This window comes from Dipodomys merriami, unplaced genomic scaffold, assembly GCF_024711535.1.
Source record: "Dipodomys merriami isolate MVZ:Mamm:240054 unplaced genomic scaffold, mDipMer1.0.p SCAF_363, whole genome shotgun sequence".
In the NCBI taxonomy this organism is placed as follows: Eukaryota; Metazoa; Chordata; class Mammalia; order Rodentia; family Heteromyidae; genus Dipodomys; species Dipodomys merriami.
In genome coordinates this window covers 502,055-524,567 of record NW_027205193.1, presented here as the reverse complement: position 1 = coordinate 524,567, position 22,513 = coordinate 502,055, and the positions used below count along the sequence as shown (strand labels likewise).

Below are 22,513 nucleotides of genomic sequence, written 5' to 3'. Positions count from 1 at the left end.
AGTGTTGATCATATTGATGTATTAACTCTTGACACCTTCAAAGCCGTTTCAAGGCCAATGTAAGCCACATGTATTAGGGAGAGGGACAGGAGGGACAAAAGAGTTTTAATGGCTCAAAACAGGTCAATAGATGCTGAATATGAACTGTGTCTGTCAAGTTGTTAGCAGTGATAATTTGGTCTTTGTCCCTTGGCAACAGAAGAAAAGAGAAATCTTGAAAATGTTCAGAAGACACCATATGAAGCAAAAGTTGCAGTCTTTTCCTTAAAGTGGTGTCTTGCTTAATACCAGAGTGTGAGGAAACATAAACACCTGTCTGGGTACCATGAAAAACAACTAGCAGAGATCTTTTGGGTTCTGGATTGAAGGCTGCAATGAGGTGTCTCAGGATTTATGCAGTCCCTTTAGGATTGAATTGGCCCTATAGGCTGTTTATGTGTTGAATAACATTTGTTGATAGATCCAGGGATAAATAAGTCAGTATGATCTCTGTACTCATTAACAATATGCTAACTCTGGGAACTATTTATTTTTAAATAATATTTTTATTGTAAAAGTGATGCACAGAGGGGTTACAGTTACATGAGTACATTTCTTTTCTATGTTAGCCCCTCCCTCATTTTTTTTCCCACTTTCCCTCCCCCGACTCGCTCTCCCCCGTCAATTCCTAAAGTTCATTTCCAACATAGAATATTGTGAGTATCGCTGTTGAATTGGTTCACCCTTTGTCCTTTATATCACCATTTTGTTATTCTCCTTCCCTTCTCTGAATCAGATAAATGTATATACAAGACACGGAGTACCAAAATCAAAAACAGTGACAACAGGAAATGAACCAAAGCGGGAGGGGGAAGAAACAACACAGTACATTAAACACACACAGACACTCACATACACACAACCCTCTTATTTCCATAGGAACTCTTAGAGATCATGACTTTCCTGCCCAGGCTGGCTTTGAACCATGATCCTCAGATCTCAGCCTCCTGAGTAGCTGAGATTACAGGCGTGAGCCACCAGCTCCCAGCAATCCTGCCTTTCTTTAGAAAAAAAAATCAGCTTTTGCCTCCACTCTGATACTGTAGCTTTTTTTTTAATAGTGTATAGTGAATAGCATAATTGCATTTATTCACCCAAGCAACATTCTTTTTGTGTTTACTTTCTTTTTTTTAAATAAGTATTTCATTGTGAAAATACTGTACAGAGGGTTTACAATTATATGGACAAGGTAATGAGTACATTTCTTATCAAGCATTGTAGCCTCCTCCTTTGTTTTCCCCCTACCATCCCTGCCCTCCCATCTCCACAACTACACTCCCTCCCACCCTGCCAAAGTTGTTAAGTTCGTTTTTTGACATAACATCTTGAACATCTCATTGTTGCAATGGGTCCACCTGTATCCCTATTTAAACAATTTGTTTTTTCCCTTCCCCTCCACAAATTATACCAACATCAAATACAGTGGAAACAGGGGTTATACCATGGGGGAGGGACATACAAAGCAACAAAAAAATCATCTTATAAGTATGTTAGAAATGATAGCAAGAAAGTAAAAAAACACTTGTGTCCTTATCTTGGGGTTCATTTCACCTAACATCAACTTATCTGATCTTTTCTGCTTGTCTCATATACTAGTTATTGCAAATAAGGGAAACCATGGGACCTATGTTTCTTTGGGCCTGGCTTACTTCACTTAATAGAATTTTTTCCAAGTCTTTCAATTTCCTAACAAATGGGGCAATGTCATTTTTTCTGATGGAGGTATAGAATTCCATTGTGTAGATATACCATATTTTCTTGATCCATTCATCTACTGAGGGGCATATGGGCTGGTTCCATATCTTAGCTAGCTACAAAGTCAATAAGCATACTAAAGCTACCAGCACAACTATGTTTATTGACTTCGTAGTTTTATGGTCCTGTAAGAGGTCCTGAAATGACTTTTTAGTGAGAAACAGCGACTCTTGGACCCATAATTAATTAAAAGCAGGAAAAACCTGGGTTTTGATCTGAGCCATACTCTCCTGAAGCCCCCTTGTGACAACAAGTGTAAATGCCCAAAGTAAAACAGCTAAAAGCACAGGACAAACCAGACCAGCTACCAGAAACCCTCTGGGAACTCTTTTGAAAAAATGACTGAGATAGATATTAGTCAACCTGGCCACACCTTTAACTGGACTATTTAATCATCATGGATGTCTCTTTCTTTCTGCCCCCACCCCTTCTTTGTCTATAAAATCTAAAGCTAATGTCTTTCACCTAAAGTTGAACTAAACAGCTGTGTTCTCCTGGCTGCCACATAATAAATCTCCTTATCCCCTTTCTCTGCCCTTTGCCACGTCTCTTCCCTTGGCATACATGTGGCGAGTGGCCGGATTTGACACATGCAATCCAGTGTTGAGGCATATCAAACTCCAGTTTAGGTTATAGTTATCCCATGTATGCACATTTCCACTGTAAGCCACTTCAGATACTCTGAAGATATAAAAGAAAATAAATCCCATAGATGTAAATTCTTCTAGAAATTCATACCATAAATATAAATAATGTTTAGACTAAAGACAGTCTAACCAGGTGTGGGTGGTTCACAGCTGTAATCTTAGCTGCTGTTGCTGTTGCTGCTGCTGCTGCTGCTACTACTACTACTACTACTACTACTACTACTACTACTACTACTACTACTACTACCACTACTATTAAAGGCAGTCTTGCCAAATGTGGGTGGTTCACATTGGTAATCCTAGCTGAGATCTTAAGATTAAGGCTCTAAGTCAGCTGTGGCAGGAAGTTCATGCCACTTTTATCTCCACTGAGTCACCCAAAACAGGTGGTGGAGCTGTGGTTTCAATGGTAGAATGGTAACATTAAAGAAAAAAAAAGCTAACGGTGACCAGATAATAAGTTCAAGCCCCATACCAGTGTGCATGTGCATGAATGTGAGCATGCATGCATGCATGCGTGCATGCATGCATACACACCCACACTCCAAGAAAACAATATTGAATGTGGGTGAAGATAATGATACCAGAAAGTACCAGGAAAGGGATCTATGCAGGAATAAGACTAAGCTGATACTTCTAAGTCAAGAGAATTTTGTAATACTAGTAAGCCAAACCCAGAGGACAGATGTTCTGAATGACACTAAATATTGAAGTTACTAAAGCCACCCACAGAGAGTACTTTGTCTTATTTAGGTTCATTTAAATTAATTCTTCATAAAATTGAGTTATATCATTATGATATATCACATAATTAGGATATTTAAATTGAGGTTAGTAGGCCCAACAAACCAGCTTTTTTTTTTTTCCAACCAACCATCTTGTTGGGGTGTGTTATACAAAGTAGAGTGATCAGGTCCCCAAAGCAAGGCTTGGACTATTCAGGAATGGGCAGGTGTTCATGCATATGCAAATGACCTAAATGCCTAAAACAGATTTGGATTACATCAAATATTATTTTTTCAAATGACTATGATTTGAGTTTTCAATTTATAGTTGATTACATGGAATATTATAGCATTCTCCCATCTCCCGTGCCTTTTGGTGAACCATTGTGGATGCTTAGAGTGAAGTTGTAGTTCACCCTCAACAGCTTGAGCCTTTGCTGTGCCAACATTCAGCATGTTAGTTCCCATTTCAGAATGAGCTCTCACTTTTAGTTTATTCTTCTAAAAATAAATCACAGACGACAATTTTCCCCTTACCTTTCACATATTTATTTAATTAGTGAAGCATGAAAAACAAATAATTATAATTTCTTTTATGCCACTGACATACAAAATTGCAACTAAATAAGGAATTTGTGATGCATTTATAGACATGATAACAATTGCCAAAGTTATTTGATAAAACAGATGCAAAAAAATACCCAAAACAACCAAAAAAACTCCACAACTAATTATACTGAGAAATGAATCCCCAAAACTGTCTTCTGAATGACTGATTTTGTCTTGTTTATCTTTGTCCTGCCATTAAATCGAGACTACTAAAGTTTTCAACAAAAATGTTGTATAAGCATAACCACACATTGATAGTTCATGCCTATAATTCTTAAGACCCTGAGATCCGAAGATTTCTGCTCAAAGCTAGACCTGGCAGGAAAGTCCATGAAACTCTTACCTCCAGTTAACAACCAAAAAAGCCAAAAGTGGGACTGTGGCTCACTAGCCTTGAGCACAAATCTGTATATAGGACCTGAGTTCAAGTGCCAGGGCCATCAAATGTATGTGTATGTATATGCATATATATATTTCATAAACATGGACTTTATTTCTCTTAACTAGGTTCATGCTGAAAAATTATATTAAATTCTTCCAACCTGTAAGCAATATTTGAAAACGATTTTAAGCTTAGGTTTTAAAATTCCAGCGGGTACAAATGTAGTTTACTGCTACAGTAATAATGTAACACTACTACATCATGAATACATGATGAATGCCTTTAGATAATGCACTGACATTTCTAAGAAATTTCTTTTCTTTAAGTCAATCCACTCAAACCAGCAAATGATTTGATATTCAAAGCTTCAGAAAACACTATTTGAATATTTTTCTCATTCTACATAAAGATTCAATCATCAGACAGAAAATTGAGAGTCTACCTTTTTGTTTTAAAGTTAATCTGCTGGAGTCATTTACTTATTCTACTTGTAAAAGAACTTTTATAGGCAGGAAAGCCTTGAAATAGCTTCCCAATTCTAATGAGATTTGCACAGCCTTTTATATTGTTTGAGTTACAATACTATCAAAATCATAGTCAGTGGAACAAGTCAACTGTCTATGACAAGCATGCTGTTCTACAATAAACATGAATAACTCAAGTTCATTATTACATACTTCTGATTTCTATTAAAGGAAAATTTTTAGTGTTGCAGAAACCCATCTATCTTTTTGTAAATAGAGTAAAGGAAGGTCAGGGCTATAGTCACAGGGTCTAGAATTGGTGCATGTAAGGCAAATATAGTGACTTTTGTATCCACATTAACCAAATATCTTTTATCATTTTGTGCCAGGTCTAATTACTAACAAGTGTTTGCCATTATCAAGTATTTGGACACATAGCTCCATTTCTCATTAACTCCAGGTTTTGTTATTAAAATATCTAGGACTCTGGTCATCCTTGAATTTAATTAAAGTTGTATTTTAAACTTGTATCCTTCTGATATTTCTATTTTCATTTGCTCTATGGATATCTGTAATGACCCTTTTATTAGTAGATAATTTACAATGTATTAGACTCTGAACACTTGAAATAAATGAATCTTGCTTACTATTTATAATACATCTACAAACTAGTTCTATTGTTTGTATTTTAAAAGTATGGAATTGAAGTATAATGATATTTAGTTGCTAACCTAAATCACAGAGCACAAGTTGCATTTGAACTAGGTAGTTTCAGTACATACTCATCTAATTTAGAGATTTCTAAAGTTAAACTATTAGCATTAATAAATTTCCTCTTTATGATTGCTCTGCATGAAAGAAATAGCAATGTGGTCATATTGTATTTCTCAGTGGCTTTCGTAATGCATACCTCATTAAACAAAACTTTTCCTTAATATATTTGATATCTAAAATATTTGCCAGCTACCACAGATTTAATGTTGGGATAAATCTCTGACAGTCAGATTGTACTTTACATATTAAATTTTTGGCATATAACTGTATTTTTCTTTTCTTTTAGAGAATTTACTTAACATATGTATGAGTGAAATAGCATTCAGAAGCATCAATTTCTTTTTAAAGTAATCATGTGTTCCATATGGATACAAATTCATTTTTATTGATCAAAACCTCCCATACTCGAGAAAAAGGCCTTTTAATTCAACTTGTATCTGCTTTACTTTTGTTTATAGAGATGTAAGCATGTCTAAAAGATAAATGAGTTTTTATATTGAATTTTAAAAACAATGCAGCCTTCAATGTGGTCCTGGGTTAGGAAGGGGTTTTATTACAGACTAAGATCTGTTGAAAACATGCAAACATATTTTCCATAAAAGTTGGATTTAATACAAAAGACCAAATGTGACAATATAGAAAGTTAGGGTGCTCTACATATTTCTATTAGAAGAAATGTCAAGAGTCTCTATGACCTTATCTGTATCAACCTCAGTCTATTATAAAGAAAGGTCTCTGTGGCATATTCTAAGATCTGCTACCTGTGTTTTGAAAGTCATTCACATGTGTTACATTTAAAGTAATATGACAGCTTACTTTAGTGAATAATGGGAATTAGTAATAGAAAAATATAAAGTTCTGATAACATATGATCATGTCTAAGAAATACCTATGATTTGTGTTTGTAACATAATATTTTCATTTTATTAGGCAATTTGGAAACGCTAGTGAAAAGTATTTTCTTCACTTGTCTCTGTAAGTTTAGGCATTTTACAGATAGAGGCATTGTAAGAATGATGGGATTGTGTCAAATTTTAATATGCCAAAGATTGGCATATTAAATATTAACAATTCAGACAGCTGAAATCTGAAGGTTCTTGGTTCAAAGCCAGCCCAGACAGGAAAGTCCAGTAGTATCCATATTAAAAATATCCAGGAAAAATCTAAGCTAGAGACATGGTTCCATGAAAAAGCACCAGAAGATTAACCAGACTGAGCAAATGTGAAGCCCTGATTTCAATCTCAATACTGACAAAAATAAAAATTGAATACATTACCAAAACTTTGGTAGTTTATTAGTTTTGTTTCTGATTGATGATACATACAAACATAATGCATGCATACATCTATATCTATCTATCTATCTATCTACCTACATGTGTATACAAACACATGAACACACATATATCTTAAGTGAAACAATACTGTTAAGAAAAAGGGATGGGAAGGGGAAACAAAGGAGGAGGCTCCAATGCTTAATAAGAAATGTAATTGTTATTTTGCCCACGTAAGTGTAACCCTTCTGTATGGTATTTTCAAAATAAAATTAATTAATTAATTAAAAAAAGAAAACTACAGATATTTTAGATTCTTTCAAAAATTGTCTATAATGTTCTTCCTAAGAAAATTTTAAAGGAATAGTGCTATTATCATATTCCTCAGTGGAATTAGTAATATGTAACTTACTAAATAAAAAATTAAATATTTTTATGTTTAAAATATTTTCCAGCTATTGTGCTGGAATAGACCTGTAGCAGCCAGATTCTTTAGTACATATTATACATAATAATAGCATATATAATAATTATGTATATGTATAATAAATAGTACATATTCTAAAATATTTTCCAGCTATTGTGTTAGACTAGATCTGTAGCAGCCACAATATATATTTAATAAGTATTCATGTATACTATTTACTATGACTTTTTTGTTGTTGTTGTTGGTCATGGGGCTTGAACTCTGGGCCTGGGCGCTGTCCCTCAGCTCTTCAGCTCAAGGCGAGCGCTCTACCACTTGAGCTACAGCACCACTTCCGGTTTTCTAGTGGTTTATTGGAGATAGGAGTCTCATGGTCTTTCCTGCCCAGGCTGGCTTTGAACCGCGATTCTCAGATCTCAGCCTCCTGAGTAGCTAGGATTACAGGCGTGAGCCACCAGCGCCTGGCTTACTATGACTTTTATACACACATATTTATTATATATACTCTCTTGAATTGACTTTTCCATGTAGGTGACTAAAATCCTTCATTATGTAGATAGATAGGTAGATAGATAAATGGATAGATAAATAGACTTATTATTGTATGTTCATTTCCTTGATAATTTTTCTTTTTTTTTATTCTAGAACTTGCTGGTCTTTATTCCTTTTGTTTTTTATTATCTTTAAGTCGTTGTACAAAGGAGTTGCCATAGAACTACAAAGTTTATGAATACAAGGCATCTTGATCAATGTCACCACTTTCAACATTATCACTCATCCCTCTCAGCCCTCCCCTTCTTTCACTCTTTTCTTCTTCTTCTTCTTCTTCTTCTTCTTCTTCTTCTTCTTCTTCTTCTTCTTCTTCTTCTTCTTCTTCTTCTTCTTCTTCTTCTTCTTCTTCTTCCTTCTTCTTCCTTTCTTCTTCTTCTTCTTCTTCTTCTTCTTCTTCTTCTTCCTCTTCCTCTTCCTTTTCCTCTTCCTTTTCCTCTTCCTCTTCATTTTTTTTTTTTTTTTGGTTGTGGTGCCTGAACTCTGGGCCTGGGCACTGTTCCTCAGCATTTCAGTTCAAGGCTAGTGCTCTACCACTTGAACCACAGTGCCATTTCCGGCTTTTTCAGCTTATGTGGTGCTGAGGAATTGAACTCAGGGCCTCATGCATGCGAGGCAAGCACTCTACCACTAATCCACCTTCCCAGCCCCTCTTTCGCTCTTCTTGATTTTGCAATATATGCATTGAATTCCTGACTACATTCTACCCTTCTTCTCCTCTTCATTCATCTACCCTTTCCGGTCTGGCCCCACCCACATCCCTTCTAAGTACCCACTTCCTCTGCTTATTTTGTTGAACTTTGATTTTTCCTTCTAAGGAATTACACTAATTGAGTTCTCCCTTTGAATATAGCATATTTTACTTAATTCACTTGTTTACAATTACATACACCCAAAGTACTTACTGAGAATCTTATAAGTAAAACTAGCTTCTTCATCTAAGAGAAAACACACATCCCTTTGTCTCTCTGGGGCTGACTTACATCACTTAACATAATTTCTAAAATAGTTTGGATTTCTGTAATATCAGGTGGCTTCATCCACCTTTGACTGGATCATGTTCTCCTGGATGATAGAACATACTGAAAACTGATTAATGTGTGATAATTTTGAAAGTGGTAAGAAGCATGTCAAACCCATACTATCATGGTGAGGAGTTAATATCTCTATCTGTATTACATTCTAATTGAAGGGTCTGTCTCATGTTTGAAAAGCATTACATTGCTGATGTACATCTGATGAAATACCCATTGTCAGGCTTGAGATGAAAACTCTCCCTCATTATGTTTAGTTTTTAAATGATTTGTACAGAAATGACTTTGAGTGTTTGAATTAGGGGTCATAAGGTGAAATCTCACATTTCTATAGCAACTTTCTTATGCCATTCTTAAGTATAAACCATGCTCTATAATTTAATTACTTAAGTCTTTACACAGAGAGAAAGAGACAGAGAGAAAGAGAAAGATTCTGCTTCATTAAAGTGGGAGAAAAAATATACTATTCCATTGAGAGGGTATAAGTAAATTAATCATTAATCCCTAAATTGATGATTTAAAGAAACAAACAACATATGTCAAAACCTAGCAATTTACTGGTCCTTTAGTCAAAGAAGAAAGCAATATCTAGTACAAATATTGTGCTTTCTAATGCATATTAAAATGAACTGGTTTGTAGCCGGGCACTCATGCTTGAAATCCTAGCTATTTAGCAGGCTGAGATCTGAGGATCCAGGTTCGAAGCCAGCTTGGGCAGGAAAGTTCATGAGACTCTTACGTCTAATTAACCACCAAAGAGCAGGAAGTGGAAGTGTGGTGGATAAGTGGAGGAATTCCAACCTTGAATAAAAACGCTAAGGGCACACATGTGCTGAGTTCAAGCCCTAGTACTGAAGCACATGAGCACACGCAGACCCATAGACCCACAGAACCCCATCCCTGTGCCCCCACCACACACAGCAAAAGCCAGGGTTGAAGGCTGGCTTACATTCTTAAATGGGAGAGTGCCGGCTGTGAGAAAGCAAACTGTGTAAGTATGAAGCCTTGGGTTCAAGTGAGCAACAATAAAATAAAACAAATTTAAGGTGGGTGCTGGTGACTCATCTGTCATCCTAGCTACTTAGGAAGCTGAATTCTGAGGACAGTGCTTCAAAGCCATCTTGGGCAAGAAAGTCCATGAAACTCTTATATCCAATTAATCACCAAAAAGCCAGAAGTGAAGCTGTGGCTCAAGTAGTAAAGTGCTAGTCTTGAGCAAAAACAAAACAAAACAAACAAACAAAAAACCCTCAGGTCAGCCCCCAGGCCCTGAGTTCATACCTTAGGATGGAAAAAATATAAAATAAAATAAATTCATTTGTAAAATGTATAACATTAAATTTCCTTTAACTTTTACTTATATTTCTATGAAACCACAAGATCCAGTAGAGGGTGTATACCTCAGTTCTAGTAGGTTTATTAGATTTTCTTTTCAGTAACATGACAGAGTTAGGATCATAGATTTTAGAAGTCTTTTATTCTACTAACTTCATATTTGCAAATCATCTAGTGCTTCCTGTTCAACATGTTTGCTATGCCACATCTGGTTTCTTCCTGTTAGTCAATAGTTGCCATTTATCCTGCTTAATAATTATAATTAATTTAATTGTTACATCTGACAAAATGTGATATTCATCCTCATTAGGTCAACTCTGGATGAAAATGAACCCTACCTACAACATAGGTTAGCTTATAAAAAAAAAGTGCAGTCAAAGTTACAGTTCTGCCTTACAAAGTTTAATAATTAATCATATATAAACTTCCTTGAAATTCAAAACATTTTAATTAAGTAGGCATCTGCTTATGATATATTACTATAACTTGGAACATAATTCCATTTCCTTTCACAAAGTCTTTGTATCTTTTTCATTTGCCAATCACTGGCTCAAAGGCAATTAGCTAATCAATTATCGGCTGAGCTTTCTTATTTATCCACCCCAGTAGGAAGCACAGAAAACCCATAAAACTTAGTGAGGAACCTCAGCGTCCAGCTGAGGTGACAAATCTAATACACACAAAATTTAAGTGTAAATACTCTTAATCTGCCACCATAATGCACCAGTGGGTTATTGAAGACAGGCAGAAGACCACTTGCAGTTAATTAGCCCAGTTATCCTAATACCACTCTGCAGGATACAACAAACTGTCATCCAAAACTGTGGAGGGGAGAAAAACCTCCATCTGCCACTCCTGTAGTAAGGTTATGAGCTAAACTCTCCTAGGCAGTTAAATGGCTTCCCTCTTTGGATTCGTGCCATTCCAGACTTTTAGTTAAAATTCTCTGAGACAGATCAATTTGTGGCACAATTCCTTGGAACATCTTGATACATTCTAATTGCTTTAAAACATTTCCCTTTTTCTGGTGGTCTTTGACTATGTAGACATACCCCATTTCACCTCATGTAGTTCTGGAAAGTTGATTCTTATTTAGCCATTCTGCTTCTGATTAACTTACATCTGTGTTCTTAAAACTTGCCCTGGTAAATTAAATCAACCTAAAATCTTTTATTCTTCTTTTGCTCTTAGCATACTTACTTACTGTCTTTTTTGTATTTGCCCTTAAATTGTATAAAGTACTTGTGTAATGTGAAGCTTAATTTTGCCTTCCTTAGTTGTCTGTTTGTAACTTTGCTGTTCTGCTGAATCAAAGGTTAATTGTGCATGTGTCTATGTGATTTTTAAAAACATTTTCTCAGTCTTTCTACCAAATACCTTTTAATTTTATAATCTTCCTTGCTTATGTAACACCCACAAGATAACATAACTCAATTATTATTTCATATATATGGCTATTGTCTCTCGTATGTTTGATTATTATCTCTCAGATATGTATTTCTACAAGAACAATTATAGTCATTAAGATTTCATACACACCAATATAGCTAATTTTTTTCTTTTATGTTGTTTACTTAAAGACAATATGTTTTCTTGTTTTCATAGGTAAAAAGATGGCTTATCAGAAGGTCAATGCAGATCAAAGAACTTCTGGCCACTCACAGTATTTAGACAATGATGACCTTCAAACCACTGCCCTGGACTTAGAGTGGGACATGGAGAAGGAATTAGAGGAGCCTGGTTTTGACCAGTTCCAACTAGATAATGCCGAGAATCAGAATCTGGGACACTCAGACGCCTCAGATCTCCATCTTGATTGTATTCAACCAGCATCTTCACCTAAAGGAAGGTTCCAGCGACTTCAAGAAGAGTCTGACTATATTAGCCACTATACAAGAACTTCACCAAAGAACAGCCGTGGCAGCGTTTGCCACTTTTTAAAATTGCTTACCATAGCTACAGTTTTATTTATTTTTGGAATTTTGATAGGCTATTATACACATGCAAACTGCCCTTCAGATGCCATATCTTCAACAACCAATGAGCCTCAGTTATACCAAGAGATTCTCAAAACAATCCAGGCAGAAGATATTAAGAAGTCTTTCAGGTAGGTGTGGCAGAAATTGTTGTGGGTGGGATAAGGTTCCTGGGATGATGTCATAAGAAGATACTGAACCGGTGATTTTACTTACCATGGTATAATTGTGTTTTTCCAACTGAGAAATATATCTTACTGGTGGCACACTAAGAATCAAACTTTTTATGGACAAGGTCCATATTTTTAAATTTATGGTACTGCAATCCAAATTTATGATGCTGCTTTATGAATGGATAATATGAATCATAAGTCGTATGAAGATAAAAAAGATTCTAGCCAACACATTTTTGTTCCCCTTGAGAAGGCCACTTACACTAAGTTTAAGATGCAAAGTTTGGCAGAGGTATGTGTAATGAAAACCAGGACATAAGCCATATGATTAAAAATGTTAACAATATCAGAATCCATTAAACTTACTTTATTGGACAAAGTAATTGCCATCAATATGATATGTATGCATTGGTAGTGTTTGGACCCCTGCATTCTTGAATTTCCAATGAGTACTATTTGGTCATACTAGGTTGCACATGTCAGATTTCCAAAGCTCATCTCTCTGCAGCAGATGGCTTAAGCCAGAATATTTTGATTTTATAGTGAAATTAGAAGAAATTTCTTTCTTAAGCTGAGCTCTTGGGAAAAGCTTTATAAACAAAAGTTGAATTGTAGAAAACTTAACCATGTTTGTTATTTTTTATACATCTTGAGTTGTAGAGGGTTTACTGCTTCTTATATTTTGTAAATCAAGGAGCTAGAAGGAGAAAACTGATCATCACTATTTATATTCCTTGTCCATTTCCAGTTAAAGAACATCTCGGATGAGACATCTGTGGTACTTGTAAATTGATAGAGTTGTGCTACTTCCTCAGGATACTCTTTATGGGTTTTGGTGTGAATTTCTAGTGAACTTCTCTGTGGAGTATGTTCAGTAAGAACTCATTACTAAATCCAGGTACTGAAACAACAGTGGTGCTGATATTAGTGAATTCTAATACTCTTCCTGAAGATCATGTCTGAGTCAGTGAAGGGAATAAGCTTTCCACACACTTTTTGGCTGCTAGTCACTCTTCCTTGAATATATGTGGGAACTTTTTCATTATTTGTTTATTCTGTATCTGAGACAATGAGTACTATTTAATCATTATTTCTAATTCACAAGCAAAACTCAAACATTTCTAGATATGCACAATTGTGAAAATTGTGAATGATCTACATTCAGATTTGTAATGAGATTGCATGTGGCAAATTCAGCTCTCACATATAAGTTTTCCTATCTATTTATCAACGTTATAAAAGTATGTGGGGTTTGTTTTTGAATATTTTTTATTGTCTTCAAGTAGTTGTCCAAAGACTTGCCATTCACTGAAGCAGTTTTTGAATACTGAATTTTGATCATTGTTACCCTTCCAACATTCTCACCACCCCTCCCAACCCAACCCTTCCCTTACTTATCTTGAGTTTATGTATTGAATTTTGATGCCATGTAACCAAGAAGTTTATGTGTAAAATGCATCTTGAGCTGTGTCATAACCTCAACTTCTTCCCCACCATTGATCCACCCCTTCCCTTATATTTCTCAGTTCTGTAATATATACAATGAATTCTTGCCTGCATTCTCTCCTCTCCCTCCCCTTCATCCTTCTACCTCTCTCTACTTGACCCCAACCCTCTTGCAAGTATCCACTTTGCTATAGTGCTAATGAATGATTGTTTCCATCATGACTGCTGTCCTAGCCCCTGTCCCATTGCCTAAACCTGGCCTGAAACTGACTCAAAGCCTGCAAAAGCCATCCATAGGGATCTGGTATCTGGAGGTCTCGTGGGAACCTGAAACAGTCAATGGGCCTTTCATAAATAGGTCTCAGTGGTTTAGTTTTTTTTTTTTTTTTCCAGTTGTGGGGCTTGAACTCAGGGCCTGAGCGCTGTCCCTGAGCTGCTTTTGCTCAAGGCTAGCGCTCTACCATTTGAGCACAGCACCACTTCTGGCATTTTGTGCTTATGTGGTGCTGAGGAATCGAACCCAGGGCCTCGTGCATGCAAGGCAAGCGCTCTACCACTGAGCCACTTTCCCAGCCCTGTTTTTTTTTTTTTAAATTAAAGCCCTAACATAAATCTTATAAAACTTGGTTTAGCAAAACTTCATGTAGACATCCCTTTACTATATTGGGAATCTGTTTTCTTTCAAGGTATCCATAGAATTAATTTCTCAATATTGAGAATATTTACATTTTCTTGAGCTCCTTGTTAGTATCTAATTTGTGAGCACAATGCCTCTCATAATCTTGTGAACTTCTCTTTCTACTTTAGCAAATCAATTGTAATTGACTGTAAATTTACAGTCCAACTCATAGTAAGGTCAGAAGGACATTTTTTGCACATACTTTGTGTACTAAGTACATTACATGTATATTCTCTTCCCACATATTTCATTGGCCTTCTGTGTCTTACTCATTCTAATTTGTTCAGTATTATAGCTGGGATTAGCACCTTACTCACCTTACTTGCTTCTTGTTTACATTTGGCAACAGCTTTCTACATTTTAAATATATGACTACATAAGACTATTTTTTTTCTTCAAGAATGGAAGCTTCAGGAGAGAAAGGCTTATATTAACCAAAATTAAAGAAAAATCCTGAAGGAAAGATATATTTTAATATTAGTCACAAAGTCTCAGGAAAGACTCTATCTATGGTTATAGATATATCCATAATCATATTCTAGGAATTGGTCATGCTTATTTCTTATGGAGATAACAGTCTTTGTTCTTCAGATAATAATACTTTGGTGAAATTATGTTTGCATTAGTTTTCTCTGAGTAGCATATCTTTATTCAAAGACAAGATTTCCCTTGATAATCTTACTAAACAAGAGTGTTCTCTGGGTTCTTGTGTTTACCAAATAATCATGGCAATTACTTTGTACATTAGAGATTCCTTCTGTTCTTTTTCATCATATTATGACAGATTTAGTCTTCTTCCTTCTTCATTCCTGCCCATACTCTAAAGATAGAACAGGTCTGTTAAATATTCTAACAATCATGCTGAACATTCAATGGGGAAATGAAACAAGTATTTTTCTTCACCAATGATGTTTTTTAAGGGAGTGATATGAATGAATAAATTAATAATAGATCACTGTTTAATGTATCAATTATATACTGCATTTTGAAAAAAATCTTAAATCTTAACATTTCATATTCAAAACAAGTTTATAAATGCAATCATTATTTACATTGCAATATTTAACATTGTTTTAATGTAATTAATTAGATTATATGAGCCACTTGATGGTGATTCACATCTGTAATCTTAGCTACTTAGGAGGCTCAGATCTCAGGATTTGAGGTTAATGCCAGTTAGGGCAGCACAGTCTATGAGAATCTAATCTCTATTTAACCACCAAAAAGCCTGTACTGTGGCTCAAGTAGTAGAGTTCCAGCCTTAAGCAAAACAGTTAAGTAAGAGTGTGAGGTGCTAAGTTTAAGCTCCAGTATTGGCGTGTGCATGTACACACACACACACAAACATGAAGATATGCTATGCTTTGATGCTGAATAAATGAGAATTTATATCAAATCAAACATTATAAAATATTAAGCATATAAATACAAGCATTGAGAACCCATCTCATTGAGATTGCAGTTGCAGTGGAAGAACAAAGAAAATTGATATTGCATTTTTACATCAGTCTCTAGAACTTGGGTGACAACACAGAGACCATAGAATCACAAGTGATCACTCTTTTCTAGCTTATAATATGGTAGAGAAGATTAAGCATAGTAGAGCGGAATGTCGTACAGCTATACAGACTGATGTCTTCTTAAATCAAGTGAAAAAAGAGCTTAACATAACCACTTGGAAGAACATATTATTTCATGCATAGTGAGTGTCTCCCTCCTTCCCAGGAAAACAGAATCAGAGGGGTGGACAATCTAGTTGCTATTAATAATGTAAAGGAAGCTGCGCACACAAGTGGCATATAATCCTAGTGCCATAATCCAAGTGCCCATAATCCTAGCTACTCAGGAAGATGAGATTCAAGGATCTCAGTTAAAAGCCAGTTTAGGCTGGAAAGTCTGTGAGATTCATATCTCTGATAAACCTATAAACAAAAACAAAAAACAAACAAAAAGCAAAAAACAAGAAGTGGAAGTGGAACTGTGGCTCAAATAGAGTGCTAGCCTTGACCAAAAGAAGCTCCAGGACAGCATCCAGGCCCTGAGTTCAACACACAAAAAAAAAAAAAGAAAAGAAAAGAAAAGACAAAAAAAAAGAAAAAGAAAAGAAAACCAGTGTTTGAGTGGTGAGCAAGCAAGCCAGAAGCTGGAGGGGATGGTGTCACCACTATCACAGGGAAGGGAGAAGAACTTACGTGAATGAGTCTCCACAAAGCCCACAAAGTATGAACAAAGAATTCAGCTGAGAATTCTATGGCCAGATAACAGGTCTGCTCATGAGAGTATTTGTCAAGTTAGAACAGAGACTCCGACTGGGGTTAGAGCTTAAAGATTTTGGATTCTACCCCTGTCCCACATGAAAGAAAAATAATTAAAAATAAAACTATATATAAAGATCCTCTACAACTCTCCTCATAATTTCATTGGCTCAATTTCAACCGGTGGAAGCATGGTGATCTCAGAGGAGATACATAATCACAAAGCAAAGAAGAAAAGAACTACTCTCCCATTTTTAACTCGATAGCTGCCAATGAGAGATGGCCAAAAGGTGGGAAAATTTCCAAAGTTCTGAAATATACTGAGCATTTTAATTTTTAATTAGTCACTGGATTAGCTAAAGTCATGTAACAGTAACTTGAGAATTTACCCAGAAGGCTAGGTAGGAAGGTAAAAAGGGCAAGAAGCAAGTATGCGTAAATGGTAAGAAGTGGGGACGAAAAGGGTCTTCATGTTTGTATTCTTTGAGTTGTGTTATTCCATATAGTTGTTAATTATGTGTTATTTGAAGAAACATTTGAGAAGATAACATAATTTGTATAATATGTAGATTCAAACAGAATCATTGAAAGGCACACTGATTATATTTCCTAGATTAAGAACCTAGTTGCCAAAATATAAAATCCATGTAATAGATTCACAAGATCCAGCTACTAGGAATTGTGTAGACTAAGTCACAGAAAATCATTCATACATTTATGATGATGTCATCAGAATAAAGGTCATGTTAGTGTATTGTGAGCATGTATATATTGTATATGGTTGTGTTGTATTTGTATATATATGCACATATATACATATATATGTATATATATACACATATATATATAGAGAGAGAGAGTGTGTGTATTCATCTTCATATCCTTAACTTGCTATTAGAAGGAAACTGCTTTCATTATTTGAAGTTGCAAGTCTATTTTTTCTTTATATCTTTTCATGTGTAGGTGGATATATATTCAGATGTACATATCAGATTCACTGTCTAACACAGTGGATGGCAAGGGTTGAACTACAGAGGTAACCAAAACAGCAGAAGGGAATCAGTCAAAGCTGCTTCAAAGTATGCTTTTGGTGACTTGAAGCAGTGACTGTTTGCATAGTGGCATTTTATTATAAGTATCAGAACAAAAGCCAGGCTTCACACACCTATCTATTTATTGGAGATACCATTTATTCAGGCCTTGTAATTACAAAATTAGGATCTAATGTGCTCCAGGGATCTCAATAGCCTCAATTCTCTGATTTTCCTTAAATTGTTGACAAAGTGATGGGATTTTCCTTTTATATGTTATATTTGTTTCAATCTACATATTTCCACCCAGTATACTATATCCCCAGTACATTATTTCTCCATCCTTTCCCCCTAAACTGGAGCATATTTCTTATCCTTTGTGGGTAAGAAACAGTATTAGAACTCAGATGGTCTCATCAGTTGGACTTCTACTCACCTACTAAAACACAATTGCCCAGTACAATTGAGGGTCTCTTTAGAAGCTAGAATGTGTCAGGCACATCGTAAAATACATTATGCTGCATAAAATATATTCGATAAATCTGTGTGGATGACATATTAAATGGCGAGTACATTGCTGAGTAGGTAGATTGAAAATTTCAGAATTATGTAGCAAATATAATAACGTAACCATAAGGTTTTTAATGGAGAAGCCAGCGAGGCTAATAGTATTTTTGGACACAGGAATTCATTTGTCCCTGACAGCTATAGATTTTGGGAAATGCTGAGATGAGAGGGAGAAAATATGTTGTATCTTAATTTAAAATAATGGTGTTTTATAATAGAAATAACATGTTTTTTTCTAATTCTAAATGTAATATGTATGTTATATAGTAATACCCACACACTATCCCATCACCTTAGAATATTTTATTTCTTTTCATCTTCACATATCATTTAGCAAGGGTATATATGTATATACTCTTGATATATACCTTACATTTTGTCATATTTTATACATAGAACAATTTTTCAAGCCATATATATATAAACCATTATACCATAATACTGCCTGATATCCAATTATATGAGTTTCATGTAATTTGTTTTACTTATTCCTTACTAAACAGCAGTTAGAATATCTCTGTAAATATTCCTAAGCATAAATCTTCCTGTTTCCTTTCTATTTTCTTTATGAATGTCTGGAAGCAAATCTTAGTTTCAGTGAATTTAATTATTGGTTTAGTTATTTGCTTTGAGTTACAAATTGTCATAAAGTGTTATCAGCATTACAGACCCTCATTATTTTTGTTTGGGGTAGGCCAAAATAATGCTGACAAAATTGGTACATGTTAATTGACTATTTTGCATCTATAAATTATGTTTTAAAATTCTTCCCACAGTCTCATAGACATTTCCCATATTTTATGGATTCAGAAAATACACTAGTAAAATAGTACGTTAGTTTATATATAGTAACCTGAATTTCTGTATTTAATAGAAACCTTTGGTTTACCAGCACATAGAACAATAATAAAATAAAATAAAAATCTCCAGATATTTACCTATCTTCAGTGACTATATTATTTTGACAGAGACAACATATTACCTCATTATCTGGCTTGGTGTATTGCTGTGAGTTATGTGATGCCATGAAATCAACTTTATAGTAAGTTGATAAGTATAAAATACTTCTTAGCTGGGAATTAGCTCCTCCAAGCTTAGGAAATGTTATAAGTTATCTTGAACAATATGCTAATGAATCAGTCCGTGCTTGGAAATACAGTGAACAATGATGTTTCAGATAGAGGTATAACTGAGTAATTATTCAATATAACAAATGGAAAGAGATTTTCAAATCTAGTTTGCTTTCTCTTCTTCATTTAAATATAGTTGTAAATGTCATCACAGCCTTCTTCCCTTTCCATTTTTTTGTGGCAGCTATATAGCATGTTTTGTTCTCATATATATGTATATGTGTATATGTGTATACATATATATATATATGAGTAAATAGTGCATTCTGTAATATCAATAAGCCTCACCAATTCCACCTGTGGTTAGGTTATCTGGCCTTGGTGACATTACTAAAGGAAAGACAAATACACTGCAAGCATGTTCCAAATTCCTGATTTAATCTTCTGGATGACTTCTTTCACCGTGGTGTCAGATTTCTTTAACCCACACTCTCAGTGGCTCTTACTTAACTATCAGAGGTGCATAAAAGGATTTTCTAGTACTATACTGTGTATCCCTATTTTAGATCACATGAAAAGCATCGGGATCATTAACATTCTAGTGCAAATGTTCTTTTAAACAAGGTAAATTCCAAAAAATTTGCCAGGTTGTCAACTGCAGAAGAAACTAGAGACCTATGTACACACTAGAATGCCAGGGGATCTGAAATCTCGGGCTGGGAAGGGATATGAAGAATAAAAAAATTTAAAAAAAAAAAAAAGAAAGCTGCTTTTCCGTGTAGCATAGTTCTGTGGTCTTTCCTATACAAAATCCATCAATTGAAAGGAAGTTATCTCTCTTTAAGTAATCTAGAAACAAAATGTACAATTTGCTTTTTCACATGTTTTTTGCCCATCTGCCCCTTGGATGACACAAGAATGTCCCTTGTGTAAACACAGCCCCCATAATTTATTTGCTTGTACTATTAACATTTTCCTATGTTCAGAATCTCATTTCTTCTTCCCTCCCTTCACACACCCACTACTAATATTTTCTGCCTCACATTCAAAAACTACTGTGCTTCTACTACCAAGAAATGTACAACTGATGAAGTTTCCTGATTAAGAAAACTGATACCTGCATGTTTCCTCTATTCCTAAATGCAGGAAGCAAATGATTTTATACAGATTGCTTACAGCGGGGTTAGCACAGGATCTATGAAACCTGTTTTAAATTAGTGGTTTGTCTCTTGTGTGACTCAGAGGACTCTATTTTTGCTGTCATGCTTTTGTTTAAATGCAAAGCTTTGTGGCTGTTTGTTGATGGTGATACCTTCAGCAAATGCTCTCCTGAAAGTCTCCAGATTCACATTCTATTTTTTTACCTCTTTGCCTTATTAATATTTTTATCTCTCTCTTCTCTATCCTTCCTGCTTTTTCTTTCCTTTCCAATTTCAGTTTCAGAAGGAATAAGCAGGAAGGCTGGGAAAAAATGAATACAACAATAAAGCAACTGCTATTTGAATTCAGGGAAAATATAAATATTACAAAATGGCATAATTATATTTATGCAATTAGTAACTGAGTGAATTAACATTAATAGGAGAGAATGAATTAGTTATTCTCCCATTGACCTCCCCCAATAAGAAATGAGCACTGTCTTAAAAAAATTGCTCACAACAATGCCTGTGATTTATTTCATTGTGCTTAGCATTCATTCTATGGCTTTGTCTAAAGCAGCAGCTGTATTCAGACGTGCTCAGTATAATACAAAAGGATACAAATTCTCTTAGAAGGGAGAATTCTTCCTAGGGTTTTGCTTTCTTCCTACTCAGTGGTCAGGGTCAACAAAATCTCTCCTTACTCACCTTCCCTCACACACATCTGCTCATTCTGTTTCTGTCTGTCTCTCTCTGATCTCTCATATACACACAAAATACATACACACGAACACACAGACACATATGCACTTGTCTGCTTATGTACAAATGACTTTATCCATTTGATAATGTATTTAGATGATGCTACTTCAATGGCAGAGTAAACAAATTTTCTTTTTAAAACTATTTTCCACTAAATTTATTTGAAATAAAAAAATCAAGATGAACACAGGCTCAGATTAAGAACTCCTTTGTCATTTGTTTTTTTGTTGTACTTTATATAATTTCAATGATGATGTTGTACTGAAAATGAACCATTTGATCAAGAGCAACATCTAAAAGGATCTAGCTTTAGTTTTCTACAAGTGATTAACCAATTTTTCCAGCACCATTTACTGAAGAGGCTGTCTTTCTTCCATTCTATTTTTTTTTTAGCTCCCTTATCGAAGATTAGATGGCTATATGTCTGTAGGTTCATTTCTAGGTTTTCACAAACAAGACCACAGTAAAGCTACCAGCACAACTATGTTTATTGCAGCATTATTTACCATAGCTAAGATATGGAACCAACCCAGATGCCCCTCAGTAGATGAAAGGATCAAGAAAGTGTGGTATATATACACAATGGAATTCTATGCCTCCATCAGAAAGAATGACATTGCCCCATTTGTTAGGAAATGGAAAGACTTGGAAAAAATTATATTAAGTGAAGTAAGCCAGGCCCAAAGAAACATATGTCCCATGGTTTCCCTTATTTGCAACAACTAATATATGTCTGAGTCAAGCAGAAAAGGTCAGGTAAGTTGATGTTAGGGTTATGAACCCTAAGATATGTATTCAAATGTTATTTTTCTTTCATGCAATTGTTTCTAACATATTTATAAGATGATTTCTTTGTTGCTTTGTATGTCCCTCCCCCACAGTATTATCCCTGCTTTCACTGTAAATGATGTTGGTATAATTTGTGGAGGGAAGGGAAAAAACAAAACATTAAAACAGGGATACAGGTGGACCCATTGCAACAATGAAATGTACAAGTCGTTATGTCGAAAAACGAACTTTACAACTTTGGTGGTGGGGGGAGAAGGAGGAGGAGGATTCGGTGTGGGGAGTGGGGGAAGGATGGGAAGGGATGGGAAGGGGAAACAAAGGAGGAGGCTACAATGCTTGATAAGAAATGTACTCATTATCTTGCCCATGTAACCCCTCTGTACAGTATTTTCACAATAAAAAATAATGTAAAAAAAAGAGCAATATCTATATGTACCACCTGGCTGTCCATGCTAGAATCTGATCAAGTTTTTCTTGTATCTTTTTAATGCATTGGCTATAATATAATTTCCTATGTACTCACTTTTTATTATATTCATTCCAAGGTATGTCAGTTTCCTCTCTATCTCCTGTGCACTGCTTTCTATCTCTCAGATGCTGGCATTGTCCCTG

General features: G+C 35.1%; 1 protein-coding gene across 1 annotated transcript in view; it reads left to right on the top strand.

Annotated features, from left to right (window-relative positions):
- Window positions 1-22,513, top strand: part of LOC138804428 (inactive N-acetylated-alpha-linked acidic dipeptidase-like protein 2) — a gene marked incomplete at its 3' end in the record, with an annotated part of 713,471 nt that overhangs the window by 198,494 nt on the left and 492,464 nt on the right. The window contains exon 2 of the mRNA XM_069988683.1: window positions 11,620-12,121. Coding sequence (XP_069844784.1) covers window positions 11,620-12,121 — 502 coding nt within the window. The remainder of the gene's footprint in view (window positions 1-11,619; window positions 12,122-22,513) is intronic.